The sequence below is a fragment of the Hemiscyllium ocellatum genome, chromosome 4 (genome assembly GCF_020745735.1).
Source record: "Hemiscyllium ocellatum isolate sHemOce1 chromosome 4, sHemOce1.pat.X.cur, whole genome shotgun sequence".
NCBI lineage: Eukaryota > Metazoa > Chordata > Chondrichthyes > Orectolobiformes > Hemiscylliidae > Hemiscyllium > Hemiscyllium ocellatum.
In genome coordinates this window covers 35668271-35688105 of record NC_083404.1, presented here as the reverse complement: position 1 = coordinate 35688105, position 19835 = coordinate 35668271, and the positions used below count along the sequence as shown (strand labels likewise).

Genomic DNA, 19835 nt, shown 5'->3' with positions numbered 1-19835 from the left:
TACTAGGATATCAAAGATTTTGCCTGGATTACGTAAGGCCTCTGAGTTTTAATCTGTCTCCACAATAAACAAAACATTCTGTGGCCCTAGTCAGCATCTAGTGCAATTGCTGATTACGTTGGCTTCACAAAATACAACAAATTTGACCCCAATGCCTCTAGCTGTCCATGATCTACCCGACTCGCTCCAGTGAGGCTGTATCAAAACTTTGGGTTCTTTGGTACCCCTTGATCCAGGAATCTTGCAATGACATTCTGTCTGAATTTCAATTTTTTCAAGGAAAGAATGAAGATTCACTTTAAAGGCCAACAGATCATAAATAAAGAAAATTAGGCTGTCAAACTTTTTAACGTCCTGGCCTGAAGAATTGTAAATAATTAAATTCTCCAATATTTCAAATAATGATTCCAAAGACCCAAGTAATATTTTCCAGGATCCATCACCTTCAGGACAGGGTCAATTTCAGGATTGGGCAAAAATGAGGATTGCAGAGGCTGGAAACCAGAGTTTAGATCAGAGTGGTGCTGGAAAAGCACAGCATTCCTGATGAAGGGCTTTTGCCCGAAATGTCAATCTTCCTGATGCTGCCTGACCTGTGCTTTTCCAGCACCAGTCTGATCTCAATTTCAGGATTCGCAAGATTGAGTTCATTTCATACCACTAACAGTCACATAAAAATAATGACCAACTCATCGGCAGATGTTGATGCAAAGACATAGAGCATTATTTCTTTGAATCTAACTTAGTTGCAAGGCTGTTCGAACTGGTCATTGTTTCTATGATTATCAAATCTTTCTAAAAGATACTTCTGGACACACCTAAAGACTTCATCATCAGCACACTTCTAGAAGGACAACAAAAGTTTGAAGCAGTTGTAACAGGCCAGCATCATTGACAAGTGCATGACTCTGTAACTAATATTTACGAGAACAGCAAACTCTCCAGGCATGTATGAGATGTGATAGGCCTTATCTTCCAAATATTGTTCAATACTTTGTGACACTTATAAATTATGTTTTATAAGAGGACATTGGACTAAAGTTTAAAGGCGATATTATTTACATCTGAAAAATAATATCCATTGACTCTTGTTGTAAGTGTAGTGTTCACATTTAGGAAATGCACAAGCTGGTTTGGGATTCAATGTAACAAGACAGCATCATTTACAAAGTCAAACTTAATAGGGTAGCTCTAGCTGTTATGTTTTGAAGAAAGATGGTACTCCATGTGCATCTTCACATGGAAGACAACTGGACATTGCACTAAAAAAGATGTCCCACTTAGGTTTTCTACCCTGGAAGGTTTGAAGCATTTTACCAAGGTTGATGCCAAGAATAAATATTCGTCAGTACACTTTTCCCAAGCGTCTTAGGAACAGGTAGTTTTTGGAACACCTTTCTAGAGATACTGTTTTCTCAGCATTGCTATTTGGATGATCCATTATAGCCAAGATATATTCTATCAACATACGAATGATATGGTCGAGAATGCGCCTGGTTAATTCAATATCACAGATGATTTTTCAGTTCTTTGGGAAACCAAACACAAACCTTCATCAGCTCATGGAAGCAGCAAAAAAAAGGTTTAGTTTTTAACAGCAAAAACGTCAGATCAGCATGAGCCAAATCAACTTCCTTGGTGCAATCTGAATTGTCCCTAATAAGACACTCAGCCCAATTAGCCATTGAAAATACATACTGGTTTTCCCAGCAATCCCCACATCCCATGAAAAAAAAATATTCCATGCACAGAACTCATTGAGACATATAATAACACTGGGTAGTCTTTAAAATACTGTAGAAATTTCTCTTGAAAAGAAAATACCCCTTATGAAGCTCATGACACTACCAATCAAAACAGAAGCATTGAAATTGCCCTTATTTATATCACTAATTAACCTGTCAAAATTAAGACAATCTCTTCCAAATATTTAATCTTATTGTCTGCTTACATACCTATTCATAAAACAAAGCCCACAGTCCAGTCACAGCTATACCAGTAACTCCTGCTGACCAAAGACTATTGGCAAGGCTTGGAACTCAACCCTACATTCATAATAAGATCATATTACATAACTGAGTATGCACCCAAGATATCAGTGCATGGATTCTTCAAAATTGCCTGACTAGATATCCAGCTGAAAATGTGTTGCTGGTTAAAGCACAGCAGGTCAGGCAGCATCCAAGGAACAGGAAATTCAACGTTTCGGGGCAGAGCCCTTCATCAGGAATGAGGAGAGGGTGCCAGGCAGGCTAAGATAAAAGGTAGGGAGGAGGGACTTGGGGGAGGGGCGATGGAGGTGGGATAGGTGGAAGGAGGTCAAGGTGAGGAGATAGGCCAGAGTGGGGTGGGGGCGGAGAGGTCAGGAAGAGGATTGCAGGTTAGGAGGGCGGTGCTGAGTTCAAGGGAATCGACTGAGACAAGGTGGGGGGAGGGGAAATGAGGAAACTGGAGAAATCTGAGTTCATCCCTTGTGGTTGGAGGGTTCCCAGGTGGAAGATGAGGCGCTCTTCCTCCAACCGTCGTGTTGTTATGTTCTGGCGATGGAGGAGTCCAAGGACCTGCATGTCTTCGGTGGAGTGGGAGGGAGAGTTAAAGTGTTGAGCCATGGGGTGGTTGGGTTGGTTGGTCCAGGCGTCCCAGAGGTGTTCCCTGAAGCGTTTTGCAAGTAGGCGGCCCGTCTCCCCAATATAGAGGAGGCCACATCGGGTGCAGCGGATGCAATAGATGATGTGTGTGGAGGTGCAGGTGAATTTGTGGTGGATATGGAAGGATCCTTTGGGGCCTTGGAGAGAAGTAAGGGAGGAGGTGTGGGCGCAAGTTTTGCATTTCCTGCGGTTGCAGGGGAAGGTGCCGGGAGTGGAGGTGGGATTGGTGGGGATGTGTGGACCTGACGAGGGAGTCACGAAGGGAGTGGTCTTTGCGGAACGCTGATAGGGGAGGGGAGGGAAATATATCCCTGGTGGTGGGGTCCGTTTGGAATTGGCGGATGATACGCTGTGTACGGAGGTTGGTGGGGTGGTAGGTGAGAACCAGTGGGGTTCTGTCTTGGTGGCGGTTGGAGGGGCGGGGCTCAAGGGCGGAGGAGCAGGAAGTGGAGGAGATGCGGTGGAGGGCATCGTCGATCACGTCTGGGGGGAATCTGCGGTCCTTGAAGAAGGAGGCCATCTGGGAGGTTGAACGATGACTGTATCGGCGCTGCCTCGTGCTCCCACGAGGAGGTTGAACAGTTCACTAACTTTACCAACGCCTTCCATCCCGACCTCAAATTCACCTGGACTGTCTCAGACTCCTCCCTCCCCTTCCTAGACCTTTCCATTTCTATCTCGGGCGACCGACTCAACACAGACATCTACTATAAACCGACTGACTCCCACAGTTACCTGGACTACACCTCCTCCCACCCTGCCCCCTGTAAAAACTCCATCCCATATTCCCAATTCCTTCACCTCCGCCGCATCTGGTCCCAGGAGGACCAGTTCCAATACCGTACAGCCCAGATGGCCTCCTTCTTCAAGGACCGCAGATTCCCCCCAGACGTGATCGACGATGCCCTCCACCGCATCTCCTCCACTTTCCGCTCCTCCGCCCTTGAGCCCCGCTCCTCCAACTGCCACCAAGACAGAACCCCACTGGTTCTCACCTACCACCCCACCAACCTCCGTATACAGCGTATCATCCGCCGTCATTTCCGCCAACTCCAAACGGACCCCACCACCAGGAATATATTTCCCTCCCCTCCCCTATCAGTGTTCCGCAAAGACCACTCCCTTCGTGACTCCCTCATCAGGTCCACACATCCCCACCAATCCCACCTCCACTCCCGGCACCTTCCCCTGTAACCACAGGAAATGCAAAACTTGCGCCCACACCTCCTCCCTTACTTTTCTCCAAGGCCCCAAGGGATCCTTCCGTATCCGCCACAAATTCACTTGCACCTCCACACACATCATCTATTGCATCTGCTGCATCCGATGTGGCCTCCTCTATATTGGGGAGACGGGCTGCCTACTTGCAAAACACTTCAGGGAACACCTCTGGGACACCTGGACCAACCAACCCAACCACCCCGTGGCTCAACACTTTAACTCTCCCTCCCACTCCACCGAAGACATGCAGGTCCTTGGACTCCTCTATCGCAGAACATAACAACACGACGGTTGGAGGAAGAGCGCCTCATCTTCCACCTGGGAACCCTCCAACCACAAGGGATGAACTCAGATTTCTCCAGTTTCCTCATTTCCCCTCCCCCCACCTTGTCTCAGTCGATTCCCTTGAACTCAGCACCGCCCTCCTAACCTGCAATCTTCTTCCTGACCTCTCCGCCCCCACCCCACTCTGGCCTATCACCCTCACCTTAACCTCCTTCCACCTATCACATCTCCACCGCCCCTCCCCCAAGTCCCTCCTCCCTACCTTTTATCTTAGCCTGCCTGGCACCCTCTCCTCATTCCTGATGAAGGGCTCTGGCCCGAACGTCGAATTTCCTGTTCCTTGGATGCTGCCTGACCTGCTGTGCTTTAACCAGCAACACATTTTCAGCTCTGATCTCCAGCATCTGCAGACCTCACTTTTGACTAGATATCCAACCATGTGACTCACCTTTTTCAAAGACTTTAAGACGTTTCAGAGAGGTCTGTACAGTTTTTTTTTTCAAAATTTTAAAATGTGTCTGAAAAATTATAATCATCAAACCAGAGTACCTGGCTGACTGATTTAAGTCATATTTTCAATGCTGAATAAAGTAGAAGAGACAGTTCCTGGATAAAACTAATGTAATATACATGAACACTTGGATAAAGCTGGTCTCTTTAATGCTCAGTTTTCTTTTAAGGACAGAGTCTTATCACCAACAAAGGAATTGAAGACATAGTTAATCTAGTATAAAACATTATAATATGATTTTAATTTTCTGCCCATGTTGATGTGTTAAATGACTGACTTAATCTTCCAGGCTTTACAGAGTCTTCTTTAATCTAATGATTAGTACAGGAAATGGTAATGTAACAGCAATCTTGAACTGACTATGCCAATGACAGATAATTTTCTAATTGAATTCAACAAAGTTTATCACTTTGATTACAATAAGATTTATATGAACAATATTTAGTAATGCAGGAAAAGAAAACACACACCGCACAAGGATATCAGCACAAGGGAACCCCAATGACTCTTTGTTACTGTGGAATGGTTAATTACTTAATTTTTCTCAGTCCTTTTCATCATCTTCTGCAAACACTGCCCGCTTCTCCTTTTTCATTAATTTTACACCTGGAATGAAGACATAAAACAATGTAAAGCTATTGGAACCATCCCGACGTAAAGTCAAGTGAAATTTTTTAAAATGCGTATTGCTAGAAAAAGACTCATCTTATTGAAGGTGTTCATCTTGCACACATCAGGACAAATCACAAGAAATATACATACAAAGAAAAATCAACATTTATTCAATATGAGAGGACGGTGCTCATTGGTTGACAAGTGGATTCTGATTGATAGACGCATTGCCATGAAGCATGTACCAATTAATGATGACTGACATTTAGCTGTCAAGTTTTGTTTACACATTAAACAAGACAGGTTGACCTTGATTGCTCAAGGCATTGCCTTGAGAAACGTATCAGAGAATGGCCAGCACCTACTTTATTGAATTGGAACAGGCACAGTGTGTATCCATGTACTTTTGATATGAAAAGAAGAGGTCCCTTTGGATTAATATATGTACATGCTAGTTCACATCCTCTGAGTCAGATAGACAATCCTGAATTTGTCAGCAGCTTAAGATTTCATTCATTTAGGACGATTTAGTAAAAGCATGTTCAATTATGGAATGACATCTGATTTTGGACACTTTGTCATGTATTTTGCAAGTTTGGTCTGGTTGAGTACAGTTAGTACCTTCCTTGCTGTGAGCAGCTGAAGGAACATGCTATTTGATATGATCCACCGATTTTTGGCATGCATTACATTCATACCTAGCATCATAACTGGCTTTCAAATACAGATAGCACAATACTTATTTCTGTCATACACAGGACATATTTAGACTTAATGGTTATATTCTAGTAGTAGTGAACAACAGTTGTGTAGAGATACCTTACATGTCCAGAAAGGAGCCATTATCCTGCAGAAGGTTTTGCACCCTATTTCAGCATCTTGTGCGCATAGTAACCAAATGGCACGTGGTCTCCATGTGTTACTATGAGGAAGCATGTTTGAGGCCACACCAGTGGAGAGGCTGTGGACTGACATTTGGCTCGCTTTATCACAATATTACTAACCAGTAGTGCGGACTAAAAGTGAGAAGCAAACCAGTACACAAAATCAGTAAGTACGCTGTCTTTACCTATGTACTTAGAATCATCACATCAACATGTCAGGCCTGTTTAGTAAGTAGCATCCTTGTACAGAAAGAAAGTGACTATTTCAGTAGGAATAACAGTTAAAAAGGACTATTACTTGAAGGGTAAGAAATTGCATCACGCTGCTGTGCAGGGGCACCTGGATGTCCTTGTTCATGCACCACAGAAGATTGGTCTGCAGGTGCAACAGGTAATTAAGAAAGCAAATGGAATTTTATCCTTCATTACTAAAAGGATTGAGTTTAAAACTAGGGAGGTTATGTTACAGCTGTACAGGGTGCTGAGGAGGCCACACCTGGAGTACTGTGTGCAGGTTTGTTCTCCTTACTTGAGAATGGATGTCCTGGCATTAGAGGGGGTGCAGAGGAAGTTCACTAGGTTGATTCCAGAGTTGAGGGAGTTGGCTTATGATGAGAGCCTGAGTAGACCGGGATTATATTCATTGGAATTTAGAAGAATGAAGGGGGGATCTTTTTGAAACACATACAATTTTGAAGGCAATAGATAAGTTAGAGGTAGAGGGGATGTTTCCACTGGCAGGTGAAACTAGAACAAGAGGGCATGGCCTCAAAATTAGGGGGAGCAGATTTAGGACTGAATTGAGAAGGAACTTTTTCTCCCAGAGGATTGTGAATCCATGGAATTAACTGCCCAATGAAGTAGTTGAGTCTTCCTCAGTAAATGTTGTTAAAGCTAAGATAGATAATTTTTCAAACAATAATAGAACTAAGGGTTATGGTAAGAGGGCGGGTAAGTGGAGCTGAGGCCTCACAACGATCAGCCATGATTTTATACAATGGCAGAGCAGGCTCGATGGGCCAGATGACCTACTCCTGCTCCTAGTTCTTATGTTCTGATGTTTAATTCAGCAGAAGGATAAATAAATATTTTTACAAGTGTACATGGCTTTGGTAAGACAACACCAGGAAGTGTTTTTGCTCTTTATAATTAAAAAAAATATATACTTGTCTTGGAGGCAATATAGCAAAGTTACACTAGACTGGTCCCTGGATTGACAGGATTGTTCAGTGATGAGATGCTGAGGAATTGGACTTAAATTCTTTGGAGTTTAGAAGAATGAGAGATGATGTGATTGAAACATACAAGATTGTGAAGGGGCGTGACAGGGAAGATATTGAAATTTTGTTTCCCCCGTTGAGGGAATCACGATAAAGGAACAATCATTTAGGGTCACCAAGCATCTTAGCTGGGCCCGAAATGGTCAGCCTGTCCTCCTGGTCACTGCTCATTTCAATTCTCCCTCCCACTCCCTCTCTGACATGTCCATCCTCGGCCTCCTCCATTACCACAGTGAATCAGACCACAAATTGGAGGAATAATACCTTATCTTCCACCTGGGCAGCCTACAGTCCAGAAGACTCAATATTGAGTTCTCCAATTTCAAATAACCTTTCCAACCCCTGGCTCCCTTCCCAGCTACACCTACTCTGTTTCATTCCACCTCCTGCCTCACTAGCTTCTCTATCATCCCACACCCAATCTCATCCCATGTCAAGCCCTTACTCTCCTCCCCACCTCCTTGACCCAACCTCACCTGCCCATCCTCCTTTCCACCTATCCACTCCACCCTTTTCGCTGACCTGTCACAAATAACCCCATCTGCGTCCAACTATTGCTATCCCACCTACCTATCCCCCAGCGCCACCCCCCCCTCTATTTATTTCTGAGCTCCTTTCCCTCTCCCCAATCCTGATGAAGGATCTTGACTTGAAACATCGACTTCTTTACCTCGTGATGCTTCCTGGCTTGCTGTGTTCTTCTAACCTCCTGTTTATTTCCCTTGAGATAATCCACCAACTACAAGACACACATCAGGACTGTGATGAATTCTCTCCATTTACCTGAATGGGAGCAGCTCCAACAGTTCTTAAAAAAAACTCAATAACATCTAAGAGAAAGCAGCCAATTTGCTTAGCACCTTATCCATCGCCTACAAAGCTCACTTCCCTTTGCCACTTTCCCATTGGAGACCGTGTGTGCCAGCTATAAGGTGCACTGCAGTAACTTGTCAAGATTATTCTCAACTCCTGAACACCAGCATGGCAGGGCAGCAAATGCAAAGGAACTTCATGAGCTGCCAGTTCCTCTCTAAACCACACACTGGTTTTGGAACTGTATTGTTGTTCCTACATTATTGGCATGTATCCATCTGACAAAATGCTTTAAATTTATTTCTTGCAGAAAGGTTGTATCTTGTTTCTCCATTGTAACCATTTTAGGGAAATAACTGTGTCCAGATATAACAACATCACTTTTCTAATGAGCAATATATTATGAAAACATTGGTGGATAATCATAACTTGACAATTTACACTTGCTATGTAGCATGTTTCCCAATGGCCAAAATGTGTTTAGTTTTTTGTCTGAAGGCATTATTCCCTATTAATTTTCAACCTTCCCCTTGAGGTAACAATTCTATGATACCAATATTATGAGCCTCTCATCCAAAAAGTCACTTTGTGAAGGATAAAATTGTAGCCAGCCTTTATATAAATGCAGATTTATTTACAGAATTACACATTGCAAGAATAAAGCTCTGTATTAACTCAGGAAGCCTGACTTGAAAGGAATATCATTTGTTATTGAACACCAAAATAGAACCAGTACTTGTAACATATGTAGGTTATCCTGGCCTGGGACGGGCAGTTCTGCAGACCTGTTCCTAGGTCTGCTTTGTCTTGTATTCATTTCGCCTATTTTTCAAATCAACCTGCTCAGAGATGTTATTACGCATTGTCTGTAACGAGTGAACTCATACTCACTGAGCATTATAAAGAAATTGGTGATTCCACTGGGTACAGCACAGCAGTCATCGCAAACTCCTAAGTCAATACCGATAGTTTTAAATTCTGCCTATTTCTGGTTGCTCAAGCTCCTCCCCATTTTTATTGTAGTTGTAGCTGCAAAACAGTAAGTGCTGGTGTGTCCGTGTACCCCACACCCTGGCCCCTTGAGAAATCAGGCTCCTGGTTAGAAAATGGTCCCAATATTCTATCAAGGACTAAGTGCTCAAGAATGCATCCTAAACCTCACACCTGGGATTTGCTTGCTCGTAGAATGTGATATGCCCCTCCACTGTCCCCCCCCCTCCCCCCGCCCCCCGGTTCATGGACTATTCCCAGAGGTGATGATTCATGTCATCAGGATATGGAAAGAAGCTCCCTTCCCTGAAGAAGACAGGAGGAGGCCAGCGAACCTCACTGAGAAAGTCTTTAAGGCTGTAAATAGCCAACATTGGTGCTGGATGCAATGTTTAATGGCAATTTGTGTGCATTGCATCAGTTTGTTCATTAATCTGAGTTGGAGAATCAAGTAACTTACTCTGCAAAATAGAGGCAGAAGATTCTGAAAAGAACATACATATATTCATAGCTAGGTTCTACAAAGTGTAAATTTCTGTAATTAACCACGTTGTGAACTAGCATCAGTCAAATCAGATGTATAGCTTCCTTGATAATATACAAGTGGTGACATGGGTATATAACCCCCAGGATTTGGATCCCGTGCCAGAGAAAGTGTAACGACCTCATGGAAAGGTGTATGCCCTGCAGCTTACAACTGGTAGCCATCACTTTGGCCCTTTCTGTGCAGTTGTCTTCACAATACTCTTCAGACAGTCATATATTGCTTCTAAACAGCACAGAGTGTAATGCTCTGAAATACTTCTTCAATGAATACAAACTCAGGGCATTAGGTGCAAGAGGGAATTTTTAGCAGTGAGGGAAATCGGTACTCTTTTACTATTTTAAAAAATTAGAAGGAATCAGAGAGAGTGTGAGACAATGGGAGACTATGACTTAAAACGTAGAATGCAATGGTTAAAATTAATAGTTTAAACATGATATTGAATAGATTCTAAAAAAAAAGCATTGAAGAATTTATTTCAGATTATGACTGGACATCAAAGAACAGTTGTTTCCAATTCCATCACCATGTTTTACTTCATGGCAGATTAAAAATCTTGGGAGCCATGTTCATTGGAGATGCACCCAGCTGCTCCAGTTGGTGCTAAAACTTTCTGACTGGGTGTGCAGAGGCTATGAATCACCAGGGAGTCTGAGAGTATTCTGAATTGTATTGTCCAGAAAATGGCCATTCCACAGAAATAGAGAATTCATGATCACAGACAGATGCCCGTCATAAGACCAGGAAGAGCAGGATTCTTCAGGGCCTGTGCCAGTCCCAAACTTGTATTTGGCATTGAACACAAAACCTTGAAAAGAGTACAGTCCTAACAATGAAGCAATGGGTAAAGAACTGCACAGGGGAAACCTCAAAACAGAGAAATGCAGACATTACACAATATTCCAAAGGTAGGACCACGCAGGCTTTTCTGTAACTATCATCTACAGATCTGCATTGTGATTTACCTCCTAGAGCCAGAAAGAATGCAGAATATTCTCGAGGGGGAATGAGCCATCAGTCATGTAGTTGCAATACTCTTCAGTAACAACATCAATAGAGAAAGGACAGTTATTGAGGTTGTACGGCCAGAAGTTTGGTAGCTGAGGAAAGTTAAGAAGTAGCCCTTTAAAGACAGCAATCTCAGAATTATTCTCAGTGTCATACATGAGCGAGAGTGAAAATCGGGAAATAGAAAGGATCAGTGCATGAGGCTTGAACCATAGTGCAAAGGGCTGGCTTCAGGGTCATGGGTCTATGGAAGCAGTTCTGGGGCAGGAGGCAACTATTTAAAATGGGCAGATTGTACGTGCACAGGACTGGGGCCAAAACTTTTCCAATGGGTAGCACTAATATGATTGGGGAAAGATTAAACTAAATTGAGATGAGTAGATGGGCAGATTCAAGTAAAAATGAGAGTAAAATGTAGGGAGAAGTGAGCGTTGATTTTAGCAGAGAAGAAGTTAATAGAAGCTAATATATAGAATCTAACAATGAAGGATGATCAGGACTACAAAGAGATGTAGTCAAATATAACTGAGGGCTCTTGTGGTGTAGCAGTAATCTCCCCATCTTTGAACAGATTGTCTCAGTTCAAGCCCTACCTGCTCCAGAAGTATGCAATAACATCTCTGAATGTGGTAATTAAAATATCTATAATCAGACATAATGGTAAAAACAGAAACTTGACTTAAAATGGTGAGGACTGATGCTTAATGTCAAAGGATATAAAATGTTCTGAAAAGATAGGCAAGGAGTAAAAGGAGCTGAGGTGGCCATACAAATTAGGGAAGAAATAGGAAAGAGAAGCTACCCTTGATACGCAGTAACAGAATCTATTTGGTTAAAGTTGAAAAGCAAATATGATATAATCATGCATCGTAGGATATTCTCTAGACTTCAAATGATTACAGCAAAATTAAGGACTAAATCTGCAGGGGCATTCTACACTTTCTCAATCACTATATCTCAATCCAAATAGAAGGGTGGAACTGCTCAATCTGGGGCTAGGAGATGAGGTGGTCCAAATGACCTGCAAACAATAGACCTCATATTATTTCCTTGCAGTCAAACTCCAGAGGTAGCATTCAGACAAGCATATTTGATCTGATGAGTTCAACAGTAGAATAGCAATCCTGGGACAAACATCCACCATGTCCATCACAGACAATTAATGGAAGTGATGCAAAGAAGTAGCTGGTATGGCCTATGGAATGTAAAGCTAGTTTCCCTAGTTGGGGCTTTTACAACATTCTCAGTTCATGCAGTAAACAATGCACATCAGGCCAGGCACTCTGTGTTCCTAAGGGGCAGATAGTGGGGAACCTTTCACAGGTCTGCAAAGATAGAGAATTAAGATTATGATTAATGAGATCAAGTAGAATGTTAGAGACTGGGGACCCTTGTCCAGGGTGAATGTTCTCTATTCTGTTTTCTCTTAAGTGGAGAGATGGCCCAGAATTTTGCAATCTCCATGGACCTCTGTTCATGCCAGCACCCACTGTATAGCAGATATAGCCATTCACAGTTACTACAAAACCTAGGTTTATCATTTAATCTTCCTGTCACATAAAATTATTGCATCATTCATAAATTTTTAAAAATGTAACCTTTATTCCAAAAAAAAGTGCAAAATAAATTTCTTCTTAGTCAATGAGATATGCTGCATCAAGCATACAGTGACCTCCTATCCAGCTATAGCAAACTGAACATTAAAAGAAATATGTTCATATAACTCAGTCCTCCTGGAAGTGGTTAACTATGTGATTTTCACTTGCTGCCCTGTCTGTGAGAACCCTCCTGGGGTATCTCTTCATCCTCACTTTCAGTTCCTTCTTTAAAGGTGCCCTCTAACTCATCCATCTCTTCCTCTCTCTTCCACTTCCAAGATATACTCCCATTATCAAGTGAGGTTATGGAGGATGCAGCAAACCACTGTGGTAAGGACACTCTGTCTAGGTTATACTTCCTGAACTGCCTGCATTGTCCAGGCACTTGAACCCTATCTACATGTGGCCTATGGCCTGCTCCACAATGGTCTTTGTCAAAACATGTTCCCGTCCTTACAGTCAGCCTGAGAATTACTGGCAGACATCATGAATCAAGATTTGAAATTTAACCCTGATCATTAACCAACCATCTCTGTATGAATTGAGTAGTGTTGAAAGATGCAGGCACCGTTGAGTGTTCAGCTGTGACAGCTGTAAGAGGCAACTGCCTGGGACATCCCAAGGTATCTTCTACACTGCCTGTCTGTCATATACAGATAGCTGCATCATGTTTGGATGCATTGTTAGGCCAACATGCACCATCACATTATTCCTTTTGCACAGGCAGTTGTGTCTCTGTAGGTCTGGTCCCTGCTCCTAGTTGTGTTGGTGTTGCAGCAGGCGATGTGTTAGGGTTCTCCTCAGAAACACGATGACCCAAAGAAGGACAAGGTTGATCCATGCCATCGTGCTGTCTGTTTCAGATTAGTGGAGACAGAAATGGAATGGAGACAGTCACCTTTGTCTTAGATCTGTGCCCTGCTAGCCCGCTCCATTATGCCATGGGAAAGTCCCTCATTTAGCAATGTTTCCCACCATGCTTCCTCCCCAACAAGCATATATTCCATAGAAAGCAGCATCCTGTGCAGCTACTATAAAAATGTCATTGAAAATCACATGACATGTATATTGGAAAGAATGTTTTGCCTGGGATACTGAAAATATGTTTTTTTCTTATTCCCAGCTGTCAATCAGTTTATTTAACACATTTCTTTTTATGTTAATTGTACTTTTCATATTGCTCATCTCATTATTTAATGTCATGACTACCCTATTCAAACTCTCTGTTAAATGCTGACGCAAAATAATTATTCAATATTTCCGCCATCTCCCTATAATACTTGTAGTATTATCCCGTCTGTTCCTGAATGGTCTAATTCCCTTGAAATGCAACTCCAGAGCATTTAAATAAAATTAGTTGCATAAATTAAATAAACTGTAAGTAAAATACATGACATGAGAGATGCGGGACTTCCGCAATTAGAAACATAGCTAGTTTGGTACTGCTATCTACAGAATATTAACTTGCAGCAGCTGCTTAAGCAGTGTTTTTTTTTGTCTTTGGGGTAAATAAGATAGTACTGCCAAAGCTGCTGGATTACAAGTAGCATGAAACCATGATTACATTATTTAGAAAAATCTGTGTGCAGCTAATAACAGCTTAATTAAATTTTGTGCTGTCTCACAGATAACCTGCAATTTTTTTTCTTTCTGCACCAGGGTTACTTAAAGGAAAGATAGCTCATCTCTCACAGGGATTATATACTTGAAGGAAGCAGTGATCAGTGCTACTGTTAAAATGTTCCAGTTTTCCAGTTTGCTTTCAGAGTGTCTGATCACAAATTAACTTCAGACATTAGTGAAGATTAAACAGATGATTCGTGAGTACCATTGTCTTTCCAATCCTTTTACCAGCAGTGTAATTCCAATTTCCTTTTTTCCATAAAAAATAATAAAGCTCGTTTATTTAAAAAGATTTGCAATTGGTAGATAAAATAGAAACTAACTATTGTCCACGTGCCTCTTTGTGTATTTCAACTCCAAAAACCTTTGGGTAAAAAGCTTACACTCATTTAAAGCCAGTTAAGGGAGGAAGCTTTTGTACAATCACACAGAAATTAATGTTATTTTAAAATTGAAATGATTAAAAGCATTAAAATGTGTAGGATGCCAAACTACCTTTAACCAAAGTGCAAACAGTAGGCAACCGTCAGCAAACAATTGATACATTTTATTCTCCTGATTGGTTGTATGATTCAGGTCAAATCAAAAATTGCACAACTCTTACAAGAAATGATAGAAAAGCCAAGTGGTCTCCATGCAGTCTGTATATCCTGACATCCAAACGTTGAGTTGATATTGGTGTCAATCAGAGCTTTCATTGAGCAAGCAGTAGACTCTGGTTGTTGATATATGGGGTGCCAAGAATTTATCATTACTTTGATGTCACAAGATCTGATGTTTGCATTTAATGTCAAGGGACTGAATTTTCTTCATGATGTTTGTATCCCGTAAGTGAACTCAGAGGATGAGCTCACTTTGTCATGTGGTGAGATCCTGGGTTAGCAATTTCCTGTTGATTCTCATTGAACAAGCCACTGCCAGGACTGTCATCCAATCAAGGAAGGCAGTTCAGTCCCAAGAACTGTAGAGCCAATCAGAGGATTGCTTGCTTGTCTGCCTACCAGTGCCACCAATTGCAATAATTATTGCTAAGGCTACAACACCCTGTAGAGGGGTCTTCAAAGAGGAGGTAGGCTTGGTTAGGGAGAAACCAGTGCCAGGAGACAGACCTGATCTGGGGAGTGGAGTGGCACATTTGTAGTGCCATTCCTGCAAGGGTATTTCTGTCACTGGTGTTCCCTACCAAAGAGAACATAGTGCCCTACACCACATATCATAGTGCTATAGACCACTCACTAAGGAGGCTGCCAAGGTTTAGCTGGAAATCCCACCATTAGACCATAAGAAACAGGAACAGGATTAGGTCATTAGGCTCCTCAAGCCTGCTCCACCTTCAATAGGATCATGGCTGATCCAATACTCCTCACATCAAGTTTCTTGCCCTTTCCCCATAACCATTAATTTCCCTAGTGATCAAGAATCTATTTAACTTAGTCTTAAAAATACAATAGAACTTTGCCCCCACAACTCTCTGTGGCAAGGAGATCCAAAGACTCATCCTCTGAGAGGAAGAAATTCATCTTCAACTCAGCCTTAATTTATTCTGAGACCATGCCCTCTACTCCTGGACTCTCCCATGAAACATCTTCTTAACATTTACCCTGTCAAGTTCCTTATGAATTCTGTCTGTTTCACCTCTCATTCTTCTAAATTCCACTCAGTAGGGTCCAAATCTGCTTACCATTTGCTCTTAGGACAATCCCTCCATAACAGGGGTCATCCTGGCAAACCTACTCTGAAATGCCTCCAATGAAATATTATTATTTCTCAAATAAGGGGACCATAACTGTTCATTGCATTCCAGATGTGATCTCACCAGCACGTTGTACAGTTGTAATAAGACTTCTCTACTCTTATACTCCAATCTCTTTGAAAAAAGGGCCAACATTCCCTTAACCTCCTGATTACCTGCTGCACCCCGATGTGTCTCGAGCACAATACCCCCAAATCACTTTGTGTTGCAGCTTTGTGCAGTTTTTTTCTCCATTTAAGTAACACTCTATTCTTTTGTTCTCCTTTCCAAAATGTACAACTTTGCATTTCCCCACCTGATACTCCATTTTCCAACCTTTTACTCACATACTTAATCTATCAATATCGCTCTGTGAACCCTTTGCATCTCTCTCACAACTGACTTTCCACCTATGTTTGTGTTATCTGCCAGTCTGGCTACTGTACATTCACTTCATTCTCCAGGTCATTAATATATTGTAAATAGTTGCAAGCCCGGCACTGATCCCTGTGGAGCCCCACTGGTCGAGCTCACCAACCTGAAAAAGAACCCCTTATCTCCACTCGCTGTTTACTGCCTATTCGCTCATTCTCTACCCATGACAATATACCACCTCCAACACTGCGGGTTCTTATCTGGTGACAACTTTGTGAGCTACCATGTTAAATGCCTGCTAGAAGCCCAAATGTAACAGCTCTACTGGTTTTGGTTTAGCCTTCCTAAAAAAACTCCAATAAATTGGTCAGACATGATTTCCCTCATGAAGACATTCTGACTCTGCTTGATTAGATTATAATTTTCCAAATTCTTTGCTCTTATTTCCTTAATAATTGGTTCCAATACTTTACTAACAATAGGTGTTAGCCTAATCAGCCTATAGTTACCTACTTTTTCCTACCTGCCTTGTTGAATAGGGGTGTCACATTAGCAGTTTTCCAATACAACCAATAGCATTCACTATCCCTCCAATTACCTCTTTTAGGATCTTAGGACGCAAGCCACCAGGGAACATGTCTGCCTTTAGATCCATTAGTTTGTCCAATAGTACTTCTCTGTGATGGTGATGGTATTTAATTCCTCCCCTCTATTCTTTGGAATTAATGGTATGTTCAAAGTTTCTTTCACTACAAAGACTAACATAAAATATCTGTTTAACTCCTCTGCTATTTTCTTGTTCTCTATAACCATCTTGTCAGGTTCATTTACTAAGGGGCCTACATTCACTTTGCTGTCTCCTTTTCTTTTTTATTGGATAAAGAAGCTCTTCCTGTTCAGTTTTCACACTTTCATCCTGACTTCTGAAAGCTCACTAGACTCAAAATGTTAATTCTGCTTTCTCTCCACAAATGCTGCCCAACCTGCTGATTATCTCCAGCAATTGCAGTTTTGCTTCAGGTTTCCACCCATCAACAGTTCTGTGTTTTAACTTATATTCCTCGCTAGTTTACCCTCAGAGTTTATTTGCTCTCATTATTATCTTTATAGTCCTCCTTTGCTGGTTTCTGAATCTATCCCATCCTTCAGGACTATCACTGACTTGTGCCTCCTTATATGCTGTTTCTTTCAACTTAATACTCTTCTTAACTTCCTTGATTAACCACGGTTGGTTCATCCATGTGGCAGCAGACCCGCAGAATGCAGGCAAAATGTCCATAGCGGTGGGATATGGACATTGGCTATTTGAGTGATTCAGTTCACTGACCACTGATGCTATACTGTGCCAGTAAAACATTTTGGATTTCCAAACTCCTCAGCTTGCCTCATGTGATTGGGGAGAGTTGAACCACAAGTTTCAGGTGTGGCTCAGGATAAACAAAGCTTGAGAGTAAAATTTAACTCAGTAATTTAATGCAGTACAGGTTTCAGGTTGCACTATTGAAAATGCTGTTTATCCAAGGAAACATTAAACTCTCCTGTTTTAGGAGAATATATGATAAATCAGGGCACAAACTTGAAAATAATCTCTCCCTCGTCTTTAGCCAATAATTAACCTTCAATCAGCATCACCAAATAAGATTATATGGTCATTTGTTGTTAGTGTGTGCGCATATGACTGTCAGTATTTCCTGATATGATAACCCATTAACTGCTTTCAATAGTTCAGAATTTACTCTGCAAGTACTTGAACTCAGAGCTTGTGACCGGTGCTGCATAAATCCAAATTTCTTCTTTCTGTCTTTCTTGAGGATGATGTTGACTTGGTACAGAATTAAATAATACAAATTAACCAATAAATTTCTGCATACCAAGAACTATTGGTCATGGCATCCTCCATTTGTAGGTGCTGAGGAGCAAGCTGCTGCCCAGGCAGTTTTATTTACTGACTCTTTCCCTTTTAAGTATTATTTAACTGTTATAAAGGCCAAAATTTATAGCCTCCAAATTCACTCCAAGCTTCTAGTGTGGATCAGCAATATCATTGATCTAACAGGATCTAGCATTTTGAAGGGAATCAAGAATGAACTGCAAAGCCCTCTGCTGGCTAAGTATGCAGCAGTAGCTCATTGAGCAAACTGACATTGGCCCTCAAGCCAAATTAAAGTGCCCTATCCTATTAGTGTCAATGGAACTGCTTGAGGACAACAACCTTGTCAGATCATTATTGTGACTCAGAGGGGAAACTGAAAGACACATCGTATTATGTTTCAGACTGGGAGAGTATTTGTCAGAAATGTCCCTCAGAGTTCACTTCAGCATTGGAAGATAAACAACAAATGCTTTTAATAAAAGAAGACTTTTGTTTAAGATGGATTGTGTTGAGTTTGAATTGCTTTGACTCCTAACAGGATAAATTGGAAATTTGTGTACGTGTTGCTATCCTTTAATGATTGGCAACTGTGGGCCGCAGCCACAGGAAGTTTGCAATAAGTGCAACCTTTGACCTTTGCATCAGTAAATGGAAGCAGTTCCATTGAACGGAGGATTTGTGTTAACAAAAGCAATCCAACTGGTAGGAACACACCCTGCTATCAGAGTTCCCCAAGCCTATAGTCTGATGCTTTTAATGTCGAATAGCATGTGGATTTCTGTACACATCCACGAAACATACTTAATCATTACAAAACTGGAGAAATTACTGCAAGCCCAGCCCTGTATGGCAAGGGATCAGATGCAAGATCTTACTCCAAGCAGTTAGTTCCTGTTTGGATCAGACACAAATTGAAAATTTGTACCATATATGACTGCCAGAGGAAGCAGACACATATAGAAAATAGCAGTATAGTTATGCACTGAAGCACCTTATTCATTTGTGCTTGCTTTTGTAGAGAGAGCAGAATTTAAGTATTCCCAAAATTTTGAAATTCCCTCCCTAATGACATTGTGGGATAACCCGCAGCCTGTGGACTGCAGCTGTTTAAGAAGGCACCTTCTCAACAGCAACTACAGACAAACAATAAGTGCCAGCGAAGCCTGCTTCTTATGAGTGAACAATAAAAAAAATCTATTCTAATGATGGACTCAAGGATAAATTACATCCGTTCCAGTACCTGGGATGAGAGGAGGTACATACTGTACAGGAGTATCCTTTCTCCTTGGCTTTTTCTGCTCAGCCTCACCATCCTTTGACTCATCTGTAGCCTTTTCTTTCTCACTCTCTTCATTTACTTCACAGGTTTTTATTAACTGCTCTGAGAGGTTTGAAAGATCATCTGTCAGAAAGAAATGTGCAGAGATACATTTGAATGAGCTTTCCGAGTCAGAATCATCAAAAGCCAATTATTGTACTAGCAAGGCAGCAGATAGAGATCTTGTTCAAGTAGCACCCACTTCAATTGCAAAAATCAAATCAGGAGAGAAATAACCTTTCCATCAGTGAACAGGCACAGGAAATGATTAATGCCAAGTTCTCTCTTTGTGTTTCAGAGACACTGCACCGAGAGAAATAACAAAAAGTGTGGAAAAATATTTCAAAAGCTCTTATCAAACAACTGTTTCAACATGAATGGGGCTATTTGTATATGCAAGCCCCATGCCCACATGCTCAGAGTTAACTGGGTTAACAGGGGGTTGTCACAAAGGGTGAAAAGAAAACATTCAGAGATGTAGAAGTACAAATAATTGTAGGGTTCCAGTGCAGTTCGAGGT

The 19835-nt window shown here is 41.6% G+C and overlaps 1 protein-coding gene across 1 annotated transcript in view; it reads right to left on the bottom strand.

The window, feature by feature from the left end:
• Positions 1-5039: 5039 nt before the first annotated feature.
• Positions 5040-19835, bottom strand: part of ppp1r17 (protein phosphatase 1 regulatory subunit 17) — a 39092-nt gene continuing 24296 nt past the window's right edge. The window contains exons 3-4 of the mRNA XM_060824209.1: positions 19238-19399; positions 5040-5271 (exon numbers count right to left, since the gene is read on the bottom strand). Of these exons, the coding sequence (XP_060680192.1) occupies positions 5210-5271; positions 19238-19399 (224 nt within the window). The 3' untranslated portion in view covers positions 5040-5209. The remainder of the gene's footprint in view (positions 5272-19237; positions 19400-19835) is intronic.